The sequence below is a fragment of the Felis catus genome, chromosome A1, assembly GCF_018350175.1.
Source record: "Felis catus isolate Fca126 chromosome A1, F.catus_Fca126_mat1.0, whole genome shotgun sequence".
NCBI classification, from domain to species: Eukaryota; Metazoa; Chordata; class Mammalia; order Carnivora; family Felidae; genus Felis; species Felis catus.
The window spans coordinates 67,377,949-67,392,596 of NC_058368.1; the positions used below are offsets into that span (position 1 = coordinate 67,377,949).

At 42.7% G+C, this 14,648-nt stretch overlaps 1 protein-coding gene across 5 annotated transcripts in view; it reads right to left on the bottom strand.

Moving 5' to 3' along the window:
• Window positions 1-14,648, bottom strand: part of DZIP1 (DAZ interacting zinc finger protein 1) — a 55,488-nt gene that overhangs the window by 5,502 nt on the left and 35,338 nt on the right. For 4 of the 5 annotated variants that reach the window (XM_023252682.2, XM_023252677.2, XM_023252687.2 and 1 more), the window contains 6 exons: window positions 9,906-9,965; window positions 4,370-4,512; window positions 3,744-3,906; window positions 3,312-3,441; window positions 2,415-2,468; window positions 562-755 (listed from right to left, as the gene is read on the bottom strand). In XM_023252682.2, coding sequence (XP_023108450.2) covers window positions 562-755; window positions 2,415-2,468; window positions 3,312-3,441; window positions 3,744-3,906; window positions 4,370-4,512; window positions 9,906-9,965 — 744 coding nt within the window. The remainder of the gene's footprint in view (window positions 1-561; window positions 756-2,414; window positions 2,469-3,311; window positions 3,442-3,743; window positions 3,907-4,369; window positions 4,513-9,905; window positions 9,966-14,648) is intronic. The other variant, XM_023252689.2, reaches the window with a different exon arrangement.

The following is a 14,648-nucleotide window of genomic DNA, read 5'->3' on the forward strand; positions in this document are numbered from 1 at the left end:
TGGCCTTCCAGCTTCTGAAACGGAGACAAGAAATTTGTTCAAAGCCACAAGGCGTGTAGCACTTTGTTCCTAAAGCCCTAGGAAACAGACACACTTCGGTATCCCCAGCTCCCTCTTCGCCTTCCACTTGCACATCAGTCAGTTGCCGTGCCCTGTCTGTCTTCCTTTGGCAACAGTAGCTTTTAGATTAGCCCATCCTTCCTGTGAGCACTTTCCCAGCTCAGACTCCCGGTGCTTTGTGCCCCTAGTTAGGAACCACTGTCCTAAACAAAATTTCCTAAAGGATTTTCTTTTTTATTTTTTTTATTTATTTATTTAAAAAAAATGTTTTTTTAACGTTTATTTATTTTTGAGACAGAGAGAGCATGAACGGGGAAGGGTCAGAGAGAGAGGGAGACACAGAATCTGAAACAGGCTCCAGGCTCTGAGCGGTCAGCACAGAGCCCGACGCGGGGCTCGAACCCACGGACCGCGAGATCATGACCTGAGCCGAAGTCGGCCGCCTAACCGACTGAGCCACCCAGGTGCCCCCCTAAAGGATTTTCAATGACAACAGCTCACCTGTGGGCTTGGGAGAAATATCAGAGTCCTCGATTTCACTACCCTCGGTCCAGTCAGTGTCACTTTTGACAGTGTTCTTTCCAAAGCTACTCTTGTTGCTTTTGGATGACTGCACGAGAAGTAAGTCTGGGGATGCGCATGCCTGGATGAGGTCCTCACCATCCAACTCTTCCTCTGAACTGAAGGGCGGCGTCCTAAACAAATGAAAACCCAAACAGCATTGTTTTCACATTTCAGGATTTACAATGATTCAGGATTTTCGGTCACTTCACATTACAGGATATGCCTTTTAAAATAGCATTCTATTTTAAAGTGAGAAGTTCAGAGTAGTGTTTGTTCATTTAAGAATATTCTTTGAGCACTTAGGGCTCCTGGGTGGCTCAGTTGGGTAAGTGTCTAAGTCTTGATTTCGGCTCAGGTAATGATCCCAGCATCATGGGATCAAGTCCTGCGTGGGGCTCCATGCTAAGCGTGGAATCTGCTTAAGACTCTCTCTCCTGGGGTGCCTGGGGGCTCACTGGGTTAAGTGTCTGACTCTTGATTTCAGCTCAGGTCATGGTCTCACAGGCTCATGAGAGCCCAAGCTGAGCTCTGCACTGACAGCATTGGACTCTGCTGGGTATCCTCTCTCTCCCTCTCTCTCTGCCCCTCCCCCATGCTCACTCTCAAAATAAATAAATAAACATTAAAAAATAAAAGATTCCCTCTCTCCCTCTGCCCCTCCCCTTCTCTCTCTCTCTCAAAAAAAATATTCTTTGAGCATTTAAATTCCAGACAATGTTGTTATACCACATCCCATGAAATAAGGCTCTTCCTATGAGATTATGTACATGAAGAGTGCTTTTGAAGGGTAAATCATTTTTATTGCCTCTACTATATTTATACTGTCTCTAACTATATAAGTTAAATATATATTTATATATAGTTTATATATGTAGTTTACATATAACTATATATGGTTATTATATATATATATTTATATATAGTTTATATATATAGTTTATATATATATTTATATATAGTTTTTATATATATATAGTTTATATTGTCTCTACTATATATACACAATGCCTCAAGAAGAGATATTTACAGTATTACTATCTCCAGAAAAACTTGATGATAAATTTCAGTTATGATAAAATTAAATTTACTTATAAATACTCAAATTTATATTTAAATTATATTCCCTTAAATATAAATTATAAGTAAAATAACAAAACTAAAAACCATTATTAAGTAAAAACAAAAATATACCTATAATTTATTATGCCCCCATGAACTGCCAAGCACTGAAGAAAGCCCTTTTCATGTATTAATTTGGAGTAGAACTATCCTGTGAAAAAGGCAGCATCATCCCATTGAACAGATAAGAAAACAGGCTTAAACAGGTAAACTACTGAATCAGTGGCACAAGTTTATGAGTAACTCAGCTAGGATTCTTAGTATCCCGAGAGGGCCGAAGACAGTAAGGTCTAGGGCCATTCCTGATATCCACAAGGAGCGAGAAGACTGCAATATCATCTGACTGTGCTACCAAGAATCCAGCCGCTAAAAGTTGACATCATCCATTTAATTCTTTGTGCTTATTGAAAACTACTGGACACTGAGGGGAGTAACGGAAATGACTCAGGGCGGTCTCACTTCTTAGTAGAGGTCAAGATGTGATAAGTGCTACTGACTTACATAAAATCTGGTAAAGAAACAAAGACATGTCATAAAAGAGTAACAAATCAATTACGATGTTTAATCATTAGGGCTTTAGTTAATCACAGTGCACACACTAATTTACGATAAAAGGAACGTTCAGTGAAAAGAATTTTTTAAATGGCTGCTCCCCGCTCCCAAGTACTCACGTAAGAGTTGAAGACTTTTTGGGAAAATGATCTTCTGTGATATTTTTCTTAATTCTAAAAAACAACAGAAAACGATTTCTAAACGGCATGGACCAATAACATAATTTAATGTGAATTTCTATGGGATTGGTGATTGTGGCTTTGAACGTATGTTAACGAGGATCAGCAGCAACGAGTGTGCCAGTGCCCGTGACAGGCCGGGAGGAGCTGTACTGTGACTCGTGGCTGAGTCAAACCTTGTTGTGGGGTGAGTGTGTGTCCCCCTAAAATCTGTGCATGGCACCCCTCACCCCCAATGTGATGCTCTCAGAAGAAGGGGTCTTTGGGAGGTAATTAGGTTTATCTGAGGTCATGAGGGTGGGGGCCCCCATAAATGGATTAGTGTCCTTTTTAAAAAGAGGAAGAGGGATCAGTCCTCTCTCTGCCTGCCACGGGAGGACACAGTGAGAAAAAAGGGAAAAAAGGCGGAAGCGAGCTGCCACCAGAACCCGACCATACTGCACGCTGATTTCAGACTTCCAATCTCCAGAAGTGTGAGAAAACATACTGCTGTTGTTTAAAGCCACCCCGTCTATCAGGGGTGCCTGGGTGGCTCGGTCGATTGAGCGTCCGACTTTGGCTCAGGTCATGATTTCGCAGTTCATGAGTTCAAGCCCCGCATCGGGCTCCATGCTCACAGCCTGGAGCCTGGAGCCTGGAGCCTGCTTTGGATTCTGTGTCTCCCTCTCTCTCTGCTCCTCCCCGGCTTGTGCTCTGTCTCTGTCTCTCTCTCTCAAAAATAAATAAACATTAAAAAAAAAACTTTTAGAGCCACCCAGTCTATGGTATTTTGTTATGGCAGCCCAAGCTGACTAGGACAAACGTTAATGCAAAAATTTTAGCGTTAAAAATACTCACTTGGGAACAGATGTCCTATCAGTGAAAACAGGTCTTTGCCTAATCAGTTGTCTGCTTTTGGGAGGAAGTTGCACTGCCTTGGGTATTTCTCCAGTTGAGAGGGTATCCATTTGAGAAGCACCATACTTATCTGGAATAGTAGTATCATTCATGAGTCTCCATTGCCTTGATGATCAGTGAGTGAAGAGGAAAATACCACAATACTGTCTACACTGGCAGTTGAAACCAACAAACTCGTCTCTTGGGTCTAGAGTCCACACCACAGGCAATTTTTAATATAAAAATAAAATCCGAGACCCAACATATAAATGGTTCCTTGGTATTAGACTTGCCAATCAAGTTCTAGAGTTTGTGAGACATTTAAAATTATGAAAGATAACTGGATGTCGCTCCTATGTGCAGAAATGCAATGGCAGTCAGTTACGGGCTTACCTGAGGACAGTGAGTTTCTCTCCTCGATTTTACAGCTGACCTCACGTTCAAGGAATTCTCGAATTTGCTGAATGTTAGGTATTTGTCTTTCTCGCTCATGTCTTGCTGATTCCACAGTTCTTAGCACTCTACTGAAGTGATCACTTGAAATACCGCGTATATCCTGAAGAGATGAACCGTTAACCGAATTATCCTGGCATGTTCTTCATTTCATGAACATCTGTTAGCACAAACTATGCCAACCTTTTTGTCTTTACGGCTGCGTGTGAGGTAAGAGGATGCCCTAACATACCACAACATGCTATTCTGACCTCGAAAGGCACTCCCAGCGCAGTGGGACAGGGGATGTGTGAATGACTCTACATGATTGGTTAGCGGTGAGAGGCTGTTGAGTGCCAGGACCGAATGCACAGAGGTGTGTGTGTGTGTGTGTGTGTGTGTGTGTGTGTGTGTGTGTGTGTGTCTGTCTGTCTGTCTGACTAACCAACAATGCAAGGTGGGCCATCAGGACAGAATGAATCCACAAGGACAGAACAGATATGCCTTCTTCTCTTCTCTGATCCCTTCCCATTGAGAAAGCAAAATAAAGCACAACCAACAAATGTTCCTGAAATGAATGAGCTTACCGCATTAATCCCCAAGGTTTCCAGTTTCTCCAGCAAACTCTGCTCCAACATGTTTCTGATTTCCTTATTGAGGGAGGGGTTACCCTTCAAAGCTTTCCTTAAATGTATCTTGTGGTTATTTAATTTCTGTTCATTCTCCCTTCCTGAAATAAGGTTTACAAAATGTGTTAAAAAAATTAAATATTCCTGAAGTGTATTATGCTAAGCGAAAATAAGTCAGAGAAAAACAAGTATCATATGATTTCACTCACATGTGGAATTTAAGAAACAAAACAGACTGAACATAGGGAAAGGGAAGGAAAAATAAGATAAAGACAGTGGGAGGCAAACCATGAGACTCTTAAATACAGAGAACAAACTGAGGGTTGCTGGAGGCGATGGGGGGGTGTGGAGGATGGGCTAAATGGATGATGGACGGTAAGGAGGGCCCTTGTGATGAGCACTGGCTGTTACATGTATGTGATGAATCACTAGATTCAACTCCTGAAACCAATACTACATTGTATCTTAACGAACTTGGATTTAAATTTAAAAAAGAAAAGAAAAGAAAAAAGAAAAGAGAAGAAAAAAGAAAAATACATAAAATCCCTAAGCAGAAAATGGCAAAACACCACTTTTAAACAGCAAGCAAGCATTTTGTAATACAGTTTTGGGGTCGTTTGCTCATCCAAGCACAATATATAATGCTGAAGTATCACAACTTTCAAAACTATGTTTGGCTCAGGTCATGATCTTGCGGTTTGTGGGTTCGAGCCCCGCGTCGGGCTCTGTGCTGACAGCTCGGAGCCTGGAGCCTGCTTCGGATTCTGTGTCTCCCTCCCTTTCTGCCCCCCCTGCCCCCCACACTCTGTCTCTCTCTTCTTCAAAAATAAATAAACATTTAAAAAAACTTCAGTGTCTTTAGGGGCGCCTGTGTCTCTCAGTCAGTTAAGTGGCTGGCTCTTGTTTCTGTCTCAGGTCATGGTCTCACAGTTCATGGGTTCAAGCCCCATGTCTAGCTCTGCACTAACAGGTGCAGAGCCTGCTTGGGATTCTCCCTCTCCCTCTTTCTCTGCCCCTCCCACTTAACTGAATTATAACTAGATTAATAATGCAAGAGAAATGTCTCTATAGAAGCACAGTAGAAAAAATAAATTCTTTAGAAGTTCAATGGTTTATCCTAAAATTATTTTGCTACTTTCTGAAGAATTCATCTGTCTTAAATTCAGTTAGAATTTATGTATCATTTTATGAAGAAGCCCAGTTTACATTAAATAATTAAGTTTTTATTTAATAAATTCGGTAGAAGTTTATACAAAATTTCAAAACATGAAAATTATAATCCCTCCCAAAATATTTACCAAAATGAAAAAGAGGTTAATACAGGTCTTGGGAGAAGTATATTCTGTTTAAAAGAGCCTTTCTAATTAAAAGCAAAGAAAAAACAATAGGCCATATTCTAGTTTTTCCTTCCCACTAAAAAATGTCTACTACAAGAGCATTTGGAGAAGGGGCATGTCTACATGACCCTGAACTGAGTCCGATGTCAAAGGAGCTGAGAATTTGATGCAAGAGGCCTCACAGTGGGCTGTTCAGACCCTTAGTGAATGTCCCAAGCCAGATCTGAGACAACACGTCACCAGTGCTATCATTTTGGAGTCTATTCTCCAAACAGGGGTGTTTCACCCAACAAGGGTAGCACCAGATGCCAGCATCTAGTGGGTCTGGGGCTCCAGGGGCTCCAGATACACCCATTCTTCCCTCCCCCACCTCAGTCCATGGGAAGTGTAGGGACCCACGGCACTCAGATTGACAGAAGACCCTCAACAAAACGCTCTGTGGTTCAGACGTTCTCTAAACCTTAGTGCGATTCCAGCAGGTAAAGAATATTTCTGCTCATTAATAACTGGTTTTGCTGAGGGCAAAATCAGTCAAATGATGATATGTACATTAAATAGAAGGAAAGGTCCTGCATGATAATGCTTTGCTATACTTTGGTACTGCGGCTTGCTAAACTGAAATTATGAAATTTTGTAAGATTATATATTAATACAAGTCAGAAGTAATCTCAAATTTTATATTCTCAGCATTCATGCTGTTTTCCCACCAATGTTTTCCCGTATTCTGGGGCCACCTTAAAAAAAAAAAAAGCACTTCTGGGACGCCTGGGTGGCTCAGTTGGTTAAGCGGTTAAGCGTTTGACTTCAGCTCAAATCATAATCTCACAGTCTGGTCTGTGAATTGGAGCCCAGTGTTGGGCTCTGTGCTGACAGCTCAGAACCTGGAGCCTGTTTCAGATACTGTGTCTCCCTCTCTCTCTGCCCCTCCCCCGCTCACATTGTCTCTCTCTCTCTCTCTCTCTCTCCCTCTCTTTCAAAAACAAACAAACAAAAAAGCACTTCTGTCCTAGGAATGGATAACGCGTCAAAATCCAGAGATAATGCACCAAAATCCAGCTGCAGCCATGGCCGTGTTGTTGGCTTTGGCTGCTAGTTGGCCATCAAGTGCACAAATATCTAGGGCTAAAATGAGAAGAGGTACCAAGAGATGACCTGGGAGTCATGGCGCTACCACTGAAACAGATACACCTCTTGCCCTGTTTACACAAAGGTAATTTTGGGGTCAGTATCCAGGATATAAAAGGAACTGAAGACAAGCGCAGCCAGAGAGGCTCCAGGCTCTGTCTGCTCCAGGACTGGGGTCAAGTGAACTGAATTTGTTTGCTGATTGGTCTGGGTTCATTCTCAACCCTGATGACAAATTCATTCTGATGACCGAGTTTCCCAAAATGACTGCAGATTAAACATTTCCCTCTGTCCTCAAATTCACTTTATATGTTGATGCTTGCTTTGGATTATTCATTTATGAATAATTAGAAACCTCTTGGTAGGAAGGACTCTCAGAAGGCTGGAGCTGGCCGATAAGAAGCAAAAGAAAGAATATAGAATGAACAGGAGAAAAAACATAAAGTTTTTATGTAAAGGTGGAATTAATCACTTGAAAGCCAATCACAGCTGAAGACTTTAATTAAAGCACATACCGCTCACAAGATCAGTAAGACAAAACTTTCTAAGGATCAGCATTTCCTCTCATTAAAAAATTTAAGGCAGGGGTGCCTGGGTCAGTCGGTTAAGCATCTGACGTTAGGTCAGGTCATGATCTCACCGTTTGTGAGTTGAAGCCACGCGTCGGGCTCTGTGCTGACACCTGGGAGCCTGGATCCTGCTTTAGATTCTGTGTCTCCCTCTCTCTCTGCCCCTACTTCTCCCTCTCTCTCACAAAAATAAACATTAAAAAAAAATTTTTTTAAATGTAAAGCATACCCAGGTAGGTGGCCAGTGGATAATAGCCCACACAAATGATCAGTTATATCAGACTAATGACACAGCATCCATGGTGAGCAAATAATTGCAGTGCAAAGCAAACAGTAAAAACAAAACAAAACAGAATTTCCGAGTCGGAAGGGTCTTCATCATCTAGTAATTAATTGTCTCATTTTTCACCTGAAGACACTAAAAACAGGTAAAGAGACTGCTCCAAGGGCACCCTGCCAGTCCTGGACCAGCCTGCCTCTCTCACTTCATTCCTTGCATTAAACTACGGAAAGCAGAACACCTGGACTTTAGTTCCAGCCCCGTCACTAATGAAGCCCAACAGCTTGGAGCAAGCTCCCGATCCCCCTGTGTTTCGAGGTTCTGAACAATAAAACGGCCCCTGAGAGCCCTCCTGGCCCTCACATCCTAACGTCCTATAGGACAGCAAGATCAAATATGCCTCTCTGGGACTGTCAAAAAAGTACGGACGCAGAAATAGTCATGCATGCCTTACTTCTTGGTAACAGCCACAGCGCTTTGCAAACAAACCACTGCCAAAATTTAGCTGCACAGATATCATCGCAAAATGTTAGCACAGCTGAGGAATTTATTGATGGCAATTAATCTGCTGGCCCCATGGAAGCACTGGAAGGATTCATTGGGTCCCTGGCTTCTGTAACAGTGTGCTTGGGACTCAGGGCTTTCTGGTGGTCTCTAGCCCTTTCCTATGTCCCACTAGAGCTGTGTCTGAACGCAGTTGAGGGTGGCAAAGATTATTTTCTTTCCCAGTCTGGTTCCTTGCATGTGGCAACACAACCAATGATGGTGTTTGCCGCCCAAACTCACCCCCTACATGGTCTGGGTAGAGAATTTTAAAAGAAACAGAGGCAGAAGGGTGCAGCGGGAGGAAGCAGGGCCCCAAGTGATGGTGGACAAAGCAGGACTCCTCTTGGAACCTAGCTGACTCGTTTTTTAAATGAGTGTGAACCATATGATTTGGGGCTCCTGTTTAAAAATTTTGGACCCTTTCTATGAACCTCCTGATGCATTACATAGATTCTTCACAGAATAAGATATTTTGTGTTCCAGACATCAGTAAATGACACGGAGGAGGGAGAAAGCATTTTACTTGAAAGCAAATTGAAAATACACATTGCATAGATTTTATAGATGTGCCTGGTTTAGTCACTTCTCAATTTCTAAACAATTTATAACAACTATTAAGAATTTGCAAATTGGAATATATAATTTTAATTCTTGGGGCGGCTGGGTGGCTCAAGTCTGTTAAGCCTCCAACGTCAGCTCAGGTCATGATCTCATATTTCGTGAGTTCAAGCCCTGCGTTGGGCTCTGTGCTGACAGCTCAGAGCCCGGAGCCTGTTTCAGATTCTGTGTCTCCCTCTCTGTCTCCCCCTCCCCCACTTGTGCTTTGTCTCTCTCTCTCTCTCTCTCTCTCTCTCTCTCTCTCTCTCTGTCTCTCTCTCAAAAATAAAGATTAAAAAATTTTTTAATAAAAAAATTTTAATTCTCTAACACAAATGGCAAGGCCAGAATCTATATACATATTAACCATTTGCTTTCTCCTGAAGAGGTGATAAATGGTCAAGCATTATCACTGTTAAGGAGAAAATGATGATAAACAGATTCAGATGTAATGGTGTTAGGATCTACAAGTCTGGTATAGAAAATACTCTTAATAATGTGGAACATTTTTCATAAACTTCAAAATTAATGGACAGAAAGTGATTTTGAAAACTGCCAAATGAATAAGCAACAATTGCTCTAATTATCTCCCCAAACCTTGAACAGCTCCCAAATTTGCCCACACAGATATTATTCTGCACCTAAATATTCTACATTGAGAGCTTAAACATTACGATTTTCTTGCTATTAAAATCATTTTGAAATGGGTACTTCACCCACTCCTTTCCCAGATCCAGGGTGTGAGAAATACCTACTGTGCGACGAATATTTTTGTTATCATCGGGCACACGACTGACACAAAAATGTCTTATTCAGATGCTAAGAACGCAGGAACGCAGGGGAAAGAAAATATAACAGCATGTTAAAGGAGTAAGATGACAGATTACTACAGATAGACTGAAAGCATAATCTCCAAACCTAAATGTCTTCCCTACTTTTGATACGGTGTGACAAAAACCACTGGATCAGATTCAAGGCTTGTGTTTTGGCATCTAAGTAGACTGTAGGCAGGTAGGACCCCTGATGGAGCCCTTGGTTACCTTTTTCTTCCTCTGAAAGCTCTTCTATTGGTTCCAGTATGTGCGATGGGAATGCCTGTTCTATTGATGAGGAAAAATAAGAACAGTACAAACAGGACAACAGCAAAGTAAAATTAGTTTCCTTGCAAACAACTTTGAGACCTATATAGTTCCGCAGTATTTTAATCATGCCCCAAACAGCAGGATTCGCTGGGGGAAAATATATGGAGGCAGTCAGTTAAAGCTGGTCACTTTTTCATGATATCCTCTCTTTCCACGTCTTTTCCATCAAGTCCCCTCTCAGGAAATTATATTTTCAAGTAATTACACCCAGTTTCTCACTCAGCAACCTCGTGCCTGATGTGATTCTTTTAAGGCACAAGGACACAACTGCAAAAGGTCGTCTTCACTTATCCACACCCCCCCGCCAAATACTTTCCTTATAAGGTATTTTGATAGGGGGGGTAAAGAGAAAATTAATGAAGGGATTTCAGTTCGAAAAATAAAACTATTTGAAAATGCCCAAGGCTCTGGGATTCCCACTTGTCACTAGCCCCGGGGCCTTTAAGTGGGAGGACCGGGATGGTGGAGGACGGGTGGCCCGAGGGGCAGTGGGAGGACTAAGACCCTGTCCTTATACGCCTCTGTGTCCCCAAACCACGGTTCAACACCTGCTTCCACTCCGGGAAAGACACCAGGGCAAGGCTGCGGACAGACTGCACGTGAAGGCAGGCTGTTCCCAATCCCACCCCAGAACAGGGCCCGGGGCGGGTGGTGCGGGGGGGTGCGGAGATGAGGCCTCCTGGTGACTGTGCACTAGGAAACCCACAGGCAGCACAGATAAAGCTAAATGCCATCCCATCAACAGAGGGAAAGTTCCTTCCTGGGGAAGGTCAGGTTTGGGCGTCAGGCAGTCAGGTTTCAGACACGGGATAAAATGCAAACAGAGATCTAGCTTAGGAAGTGCGTGCTTCACTCGTCTTCAGCTTGGAGACTGCCACAGGGACCTCCCCAGGGAGCTCTCCACCTGCACCCACAGGGCCGAGGCCATTTCATTCCACCACCTGACCCCAGAGTGGGTGACCTTGAGGGTAGTAACTGCCAATTACTGAGAGCCCACCAGCTTGTCGGGCACAGATCTATGTGCTTTGCACAGATTCCCTCAGATTTAATACCCCCTACTCTGATGTTCTAGATTTAATTTGCTGAAGGGTACTTCTGGTACTCTGTTTTAGGCATCTACAAACATATGCACACACATACAGGGATACACAAATAAATACATATATGTTATACTTAAGTATATATAAATAGGCTCTTATAGCTTATTCAGCAACCAAGTCAACCTATCTAACGTTGACTGGGAGAAATGCATTTTAAACTATCTTCCAATGAACTTCTGGAACACAGCCTAGCAAATAGTAGTCTGCTTTAATTTTGAAACATGAACATGATCACACAAAGAAGCATTTAATTACATCCATGGACCACGGCTGCTGAACATTAGAAATGTGTTTTCGAATTTGTCATTCAGCAGCAAGATTTTAAAGTCATATAAATAAAGAAAAAATCCTGTAATTATGTGTGGCGATGGATGTTAACTAGACCCTGTGGTGATCATTTCACAATATATACAATTACCAAATCATTATGTTGTACACCTGATACGTGTTATAGATCAATTTTATCTCAGTAAAATATTAAAAAAATTAAAAGGTAAAGTTACACAAATAGACTATTTACTAGTTTGAACTGCTGAAAGTAGGGATTTTTAGGAGGAGAGCTAATTTCAATTTTTAAAGTCACATGGTATATATTTTATTATACTTTATGAAAATGACAAAAATAAAGTTATGAGGAAAATCTCCCTAAAATCTCCCCAAACCATCATATGCATATTTATTATCATTGTATTACAGAGATCATCTTAGGACTTATTTCTCTGGAGTCAGGATAAATCTTCAAAACTGTGACCTTTGCTGCTGTGGGGCAGAGGACAGGGTTCTAGGGGAGGGAAGCCAGGCTCCTACAATAAAGCAAGTGAGGCCCACCAGACCCCAGCTCCCTAAACTAGCAGACTGATGTCCAAGTGTGAAGAGAAGGGCCTGCCATTCTTATGCATTATAAGCCACAGGTCCAGCCTCCAAACGACCCAGTTCCTGCCCTGGTTTGAGATCTCTATCCAGGGTGAGAGCTGAAGTCTCTCCCCTGTGAATGCTCCAGAGGCTTCCAGAAAAATTGTTATGTCAGTCTCCTACCATAACCTCCAGAAGACAGACTCTTAGATCTCTATCCAGCCCTTTGGCACTTGTTGGCCGCACCCCAGAAGCTAACGTTTGGCCAGGGCTTGCTCACTGGCTCCTGTTCCAAAGGTCCTGCTTCACCTGATCCTCACCACAGCCCACCAAAGTAGCCATTACTACTCTCCCCATTTGTCAGGCAGGGAAACCCAAACCTACGGCTTCCTGAGTCAACTATGAATCCAGACTGTCTGCTTCCCTTCAAAGTCTAGGCTCTTGGCCATGAAGCCATGTGCCTTCCCACTGGCAATGGCTGCATCTGTCTCCCAGAGTCCTCTAAATGGCACGGTCTCCGTGAGCTCATCGTGTTCTTAACCCTTCCCTCATCCTCGCCTGAACCATCTGCACCTGTACCTTTCCACCAGTTCCCGGGAATGGCTGGTATGTCTGCTCCCTCTTGTTTCAAAACCTCAACCCCAATTCCTAGGTGAAGAATCTCCTGTAGACCACTACTCGAGCCCCAGCTGGTCTCTCCAGCTCCTCTGATTCTTCAAATACACTCTGGTCAGGCTAAGCTTCCGCAAGCTTAGCCCTCCAAGTCTGCCACACCCAGCCTCAAGAACATTCAGAAGCTACATAATGTCACAAGAACGGCCTGAACAGCTATAGTCTGGCACACGGCGCTTGCCATGAACAGTCTCAACCAACCTTACTTCCTTCAAATCTCTTCTGCATACTCTATGCTCAGCCAAATAATTCATCTGCACCATTAATTCACATCTAGTGCATTCCTGTTACCTTTTGCTTCTATTTTTTGCTTTGTCTTGGCTGAAAGGAGTGGCCTACACCCCTGCCTCCTCTCTGGGACAGCCCACATCTTGTAACTGATCGCTCGATCCAGGAAAATTCTGAACTGCCCATCCCAGCTCTAAAGCCCCCGGTGAGATCTGACGAGGCCTCCACTGCAGCTGTATCTGGGTTCAGCATCCCCTTCCACCCACGTCTTCTCTCACGGGGGTTGTCCAAGAGCACTGCCCAATAACCTCCCACCTGCAGATCTCCAGCCTAAGACAGTAAGTAATCATGACATTTCTCACAGTAAAGAACCTCATCAAGCTCTGACATGGAAAAGGAAAGACTGAGACGTAATCGGGCTAAATAATGTTATGCAATACAGACTTACTCTCCCTGCCCCCTCCCCCACCCCTACCGCTGGGGACACTGCCATGGCTGGGGGTGGGGGGCAGGTCAGTGGGCCCCCGTACTAGCCTCCTCCTTGCTCCTGCCCATTGAGATACTCACAAATCAGCTCAGATCCCAATCCAAAGACTGCAGGCCTCATGCCAGGTCTGGCTGGCATTTAAAACTAGCATTTTAATCCCAGCAGATGCCAACAAGGGGGCATGGCTGGTTCATGCAGTCCAGCTCCAATCAGGGCAAAGTCCATAAGGAACACAGTGCTTTGAAACTGATGGATTTGTCAGGACTCTTGAATTAACTCCAGACAGCTTACTTACTTACATACTTACTATAGAGGTCCAAAATACTAACCATACTTATTATAGCGGTGCCAAAAATATTTATATTTTTTGTTTTAACAAAGAAAATGTAGACCTCAGACACTGTCCCACAAAAGGCTAATGATAACAAAGTAACAAAAGACAGAAGAAGAAACTATAGCACGCTGTGAAAGTACAGAGAAGCAGTCAGCAATGCATTATAAAAATCAACCCTGAAAAAGAAGGCAAGACAGAGATTTTAGACCCAAGATAAAGAATACGAGTAGAGAGCAATTGCCAGGGGAAATTTTCTTGTCTATTCAATATTAAAGCAAATTTACATAGATGCAACATACATTTTATCTCTTTTACTGGCCCAGAGGGAGAAAACCTGAGTGTTCTATAAACACTTGCCAATAATAACACCCACTAAGTAGGGAATTTATGCAACACATAGTGTGAACACATATGCTCAAGGGTATTGATCTTCCTGAAATGACCTTCGGAAAAAAAAGTGAGGGGCAATAAACACTTCATGAGTCCATCAGTGAGCAAAGAGATAATTACAAAAGGCCACAATTGTATGAACCACAACACTTCTGAAGACACAAAGTCTGAGATGACTGACCATGGATTTAAGTCTAACTAAAATGCAATGAAGTAATCATTTATATTCCAGAAGCATTTGTAGATAACAGAAAAAAGCTGATCCCTCTCCCATTTTAATTCAGTTAATACACAGGTGACCACAGGAAAACAATGTACTAAAAACATGCTTGCAAAGACTGTAAACACTTTAATAGTGTAAAAATAAAATATGGCTACAAAAATTCACCCTATCTATTGGATCGTGTGATTAACAATTATCATCCTTGTGCCCCTGGTCCAAGAACGGACTCCTGGCAGTGATTTCCACCAGTGGTTCCTACTTTTCCCTTTGGTTTCCGTCACATGTCTTTTCTAGATTTTTCCAACCAATCGCTGAAACTGTTTGTTTAAAAAAGGTGATTTGCTGCCACACTGAA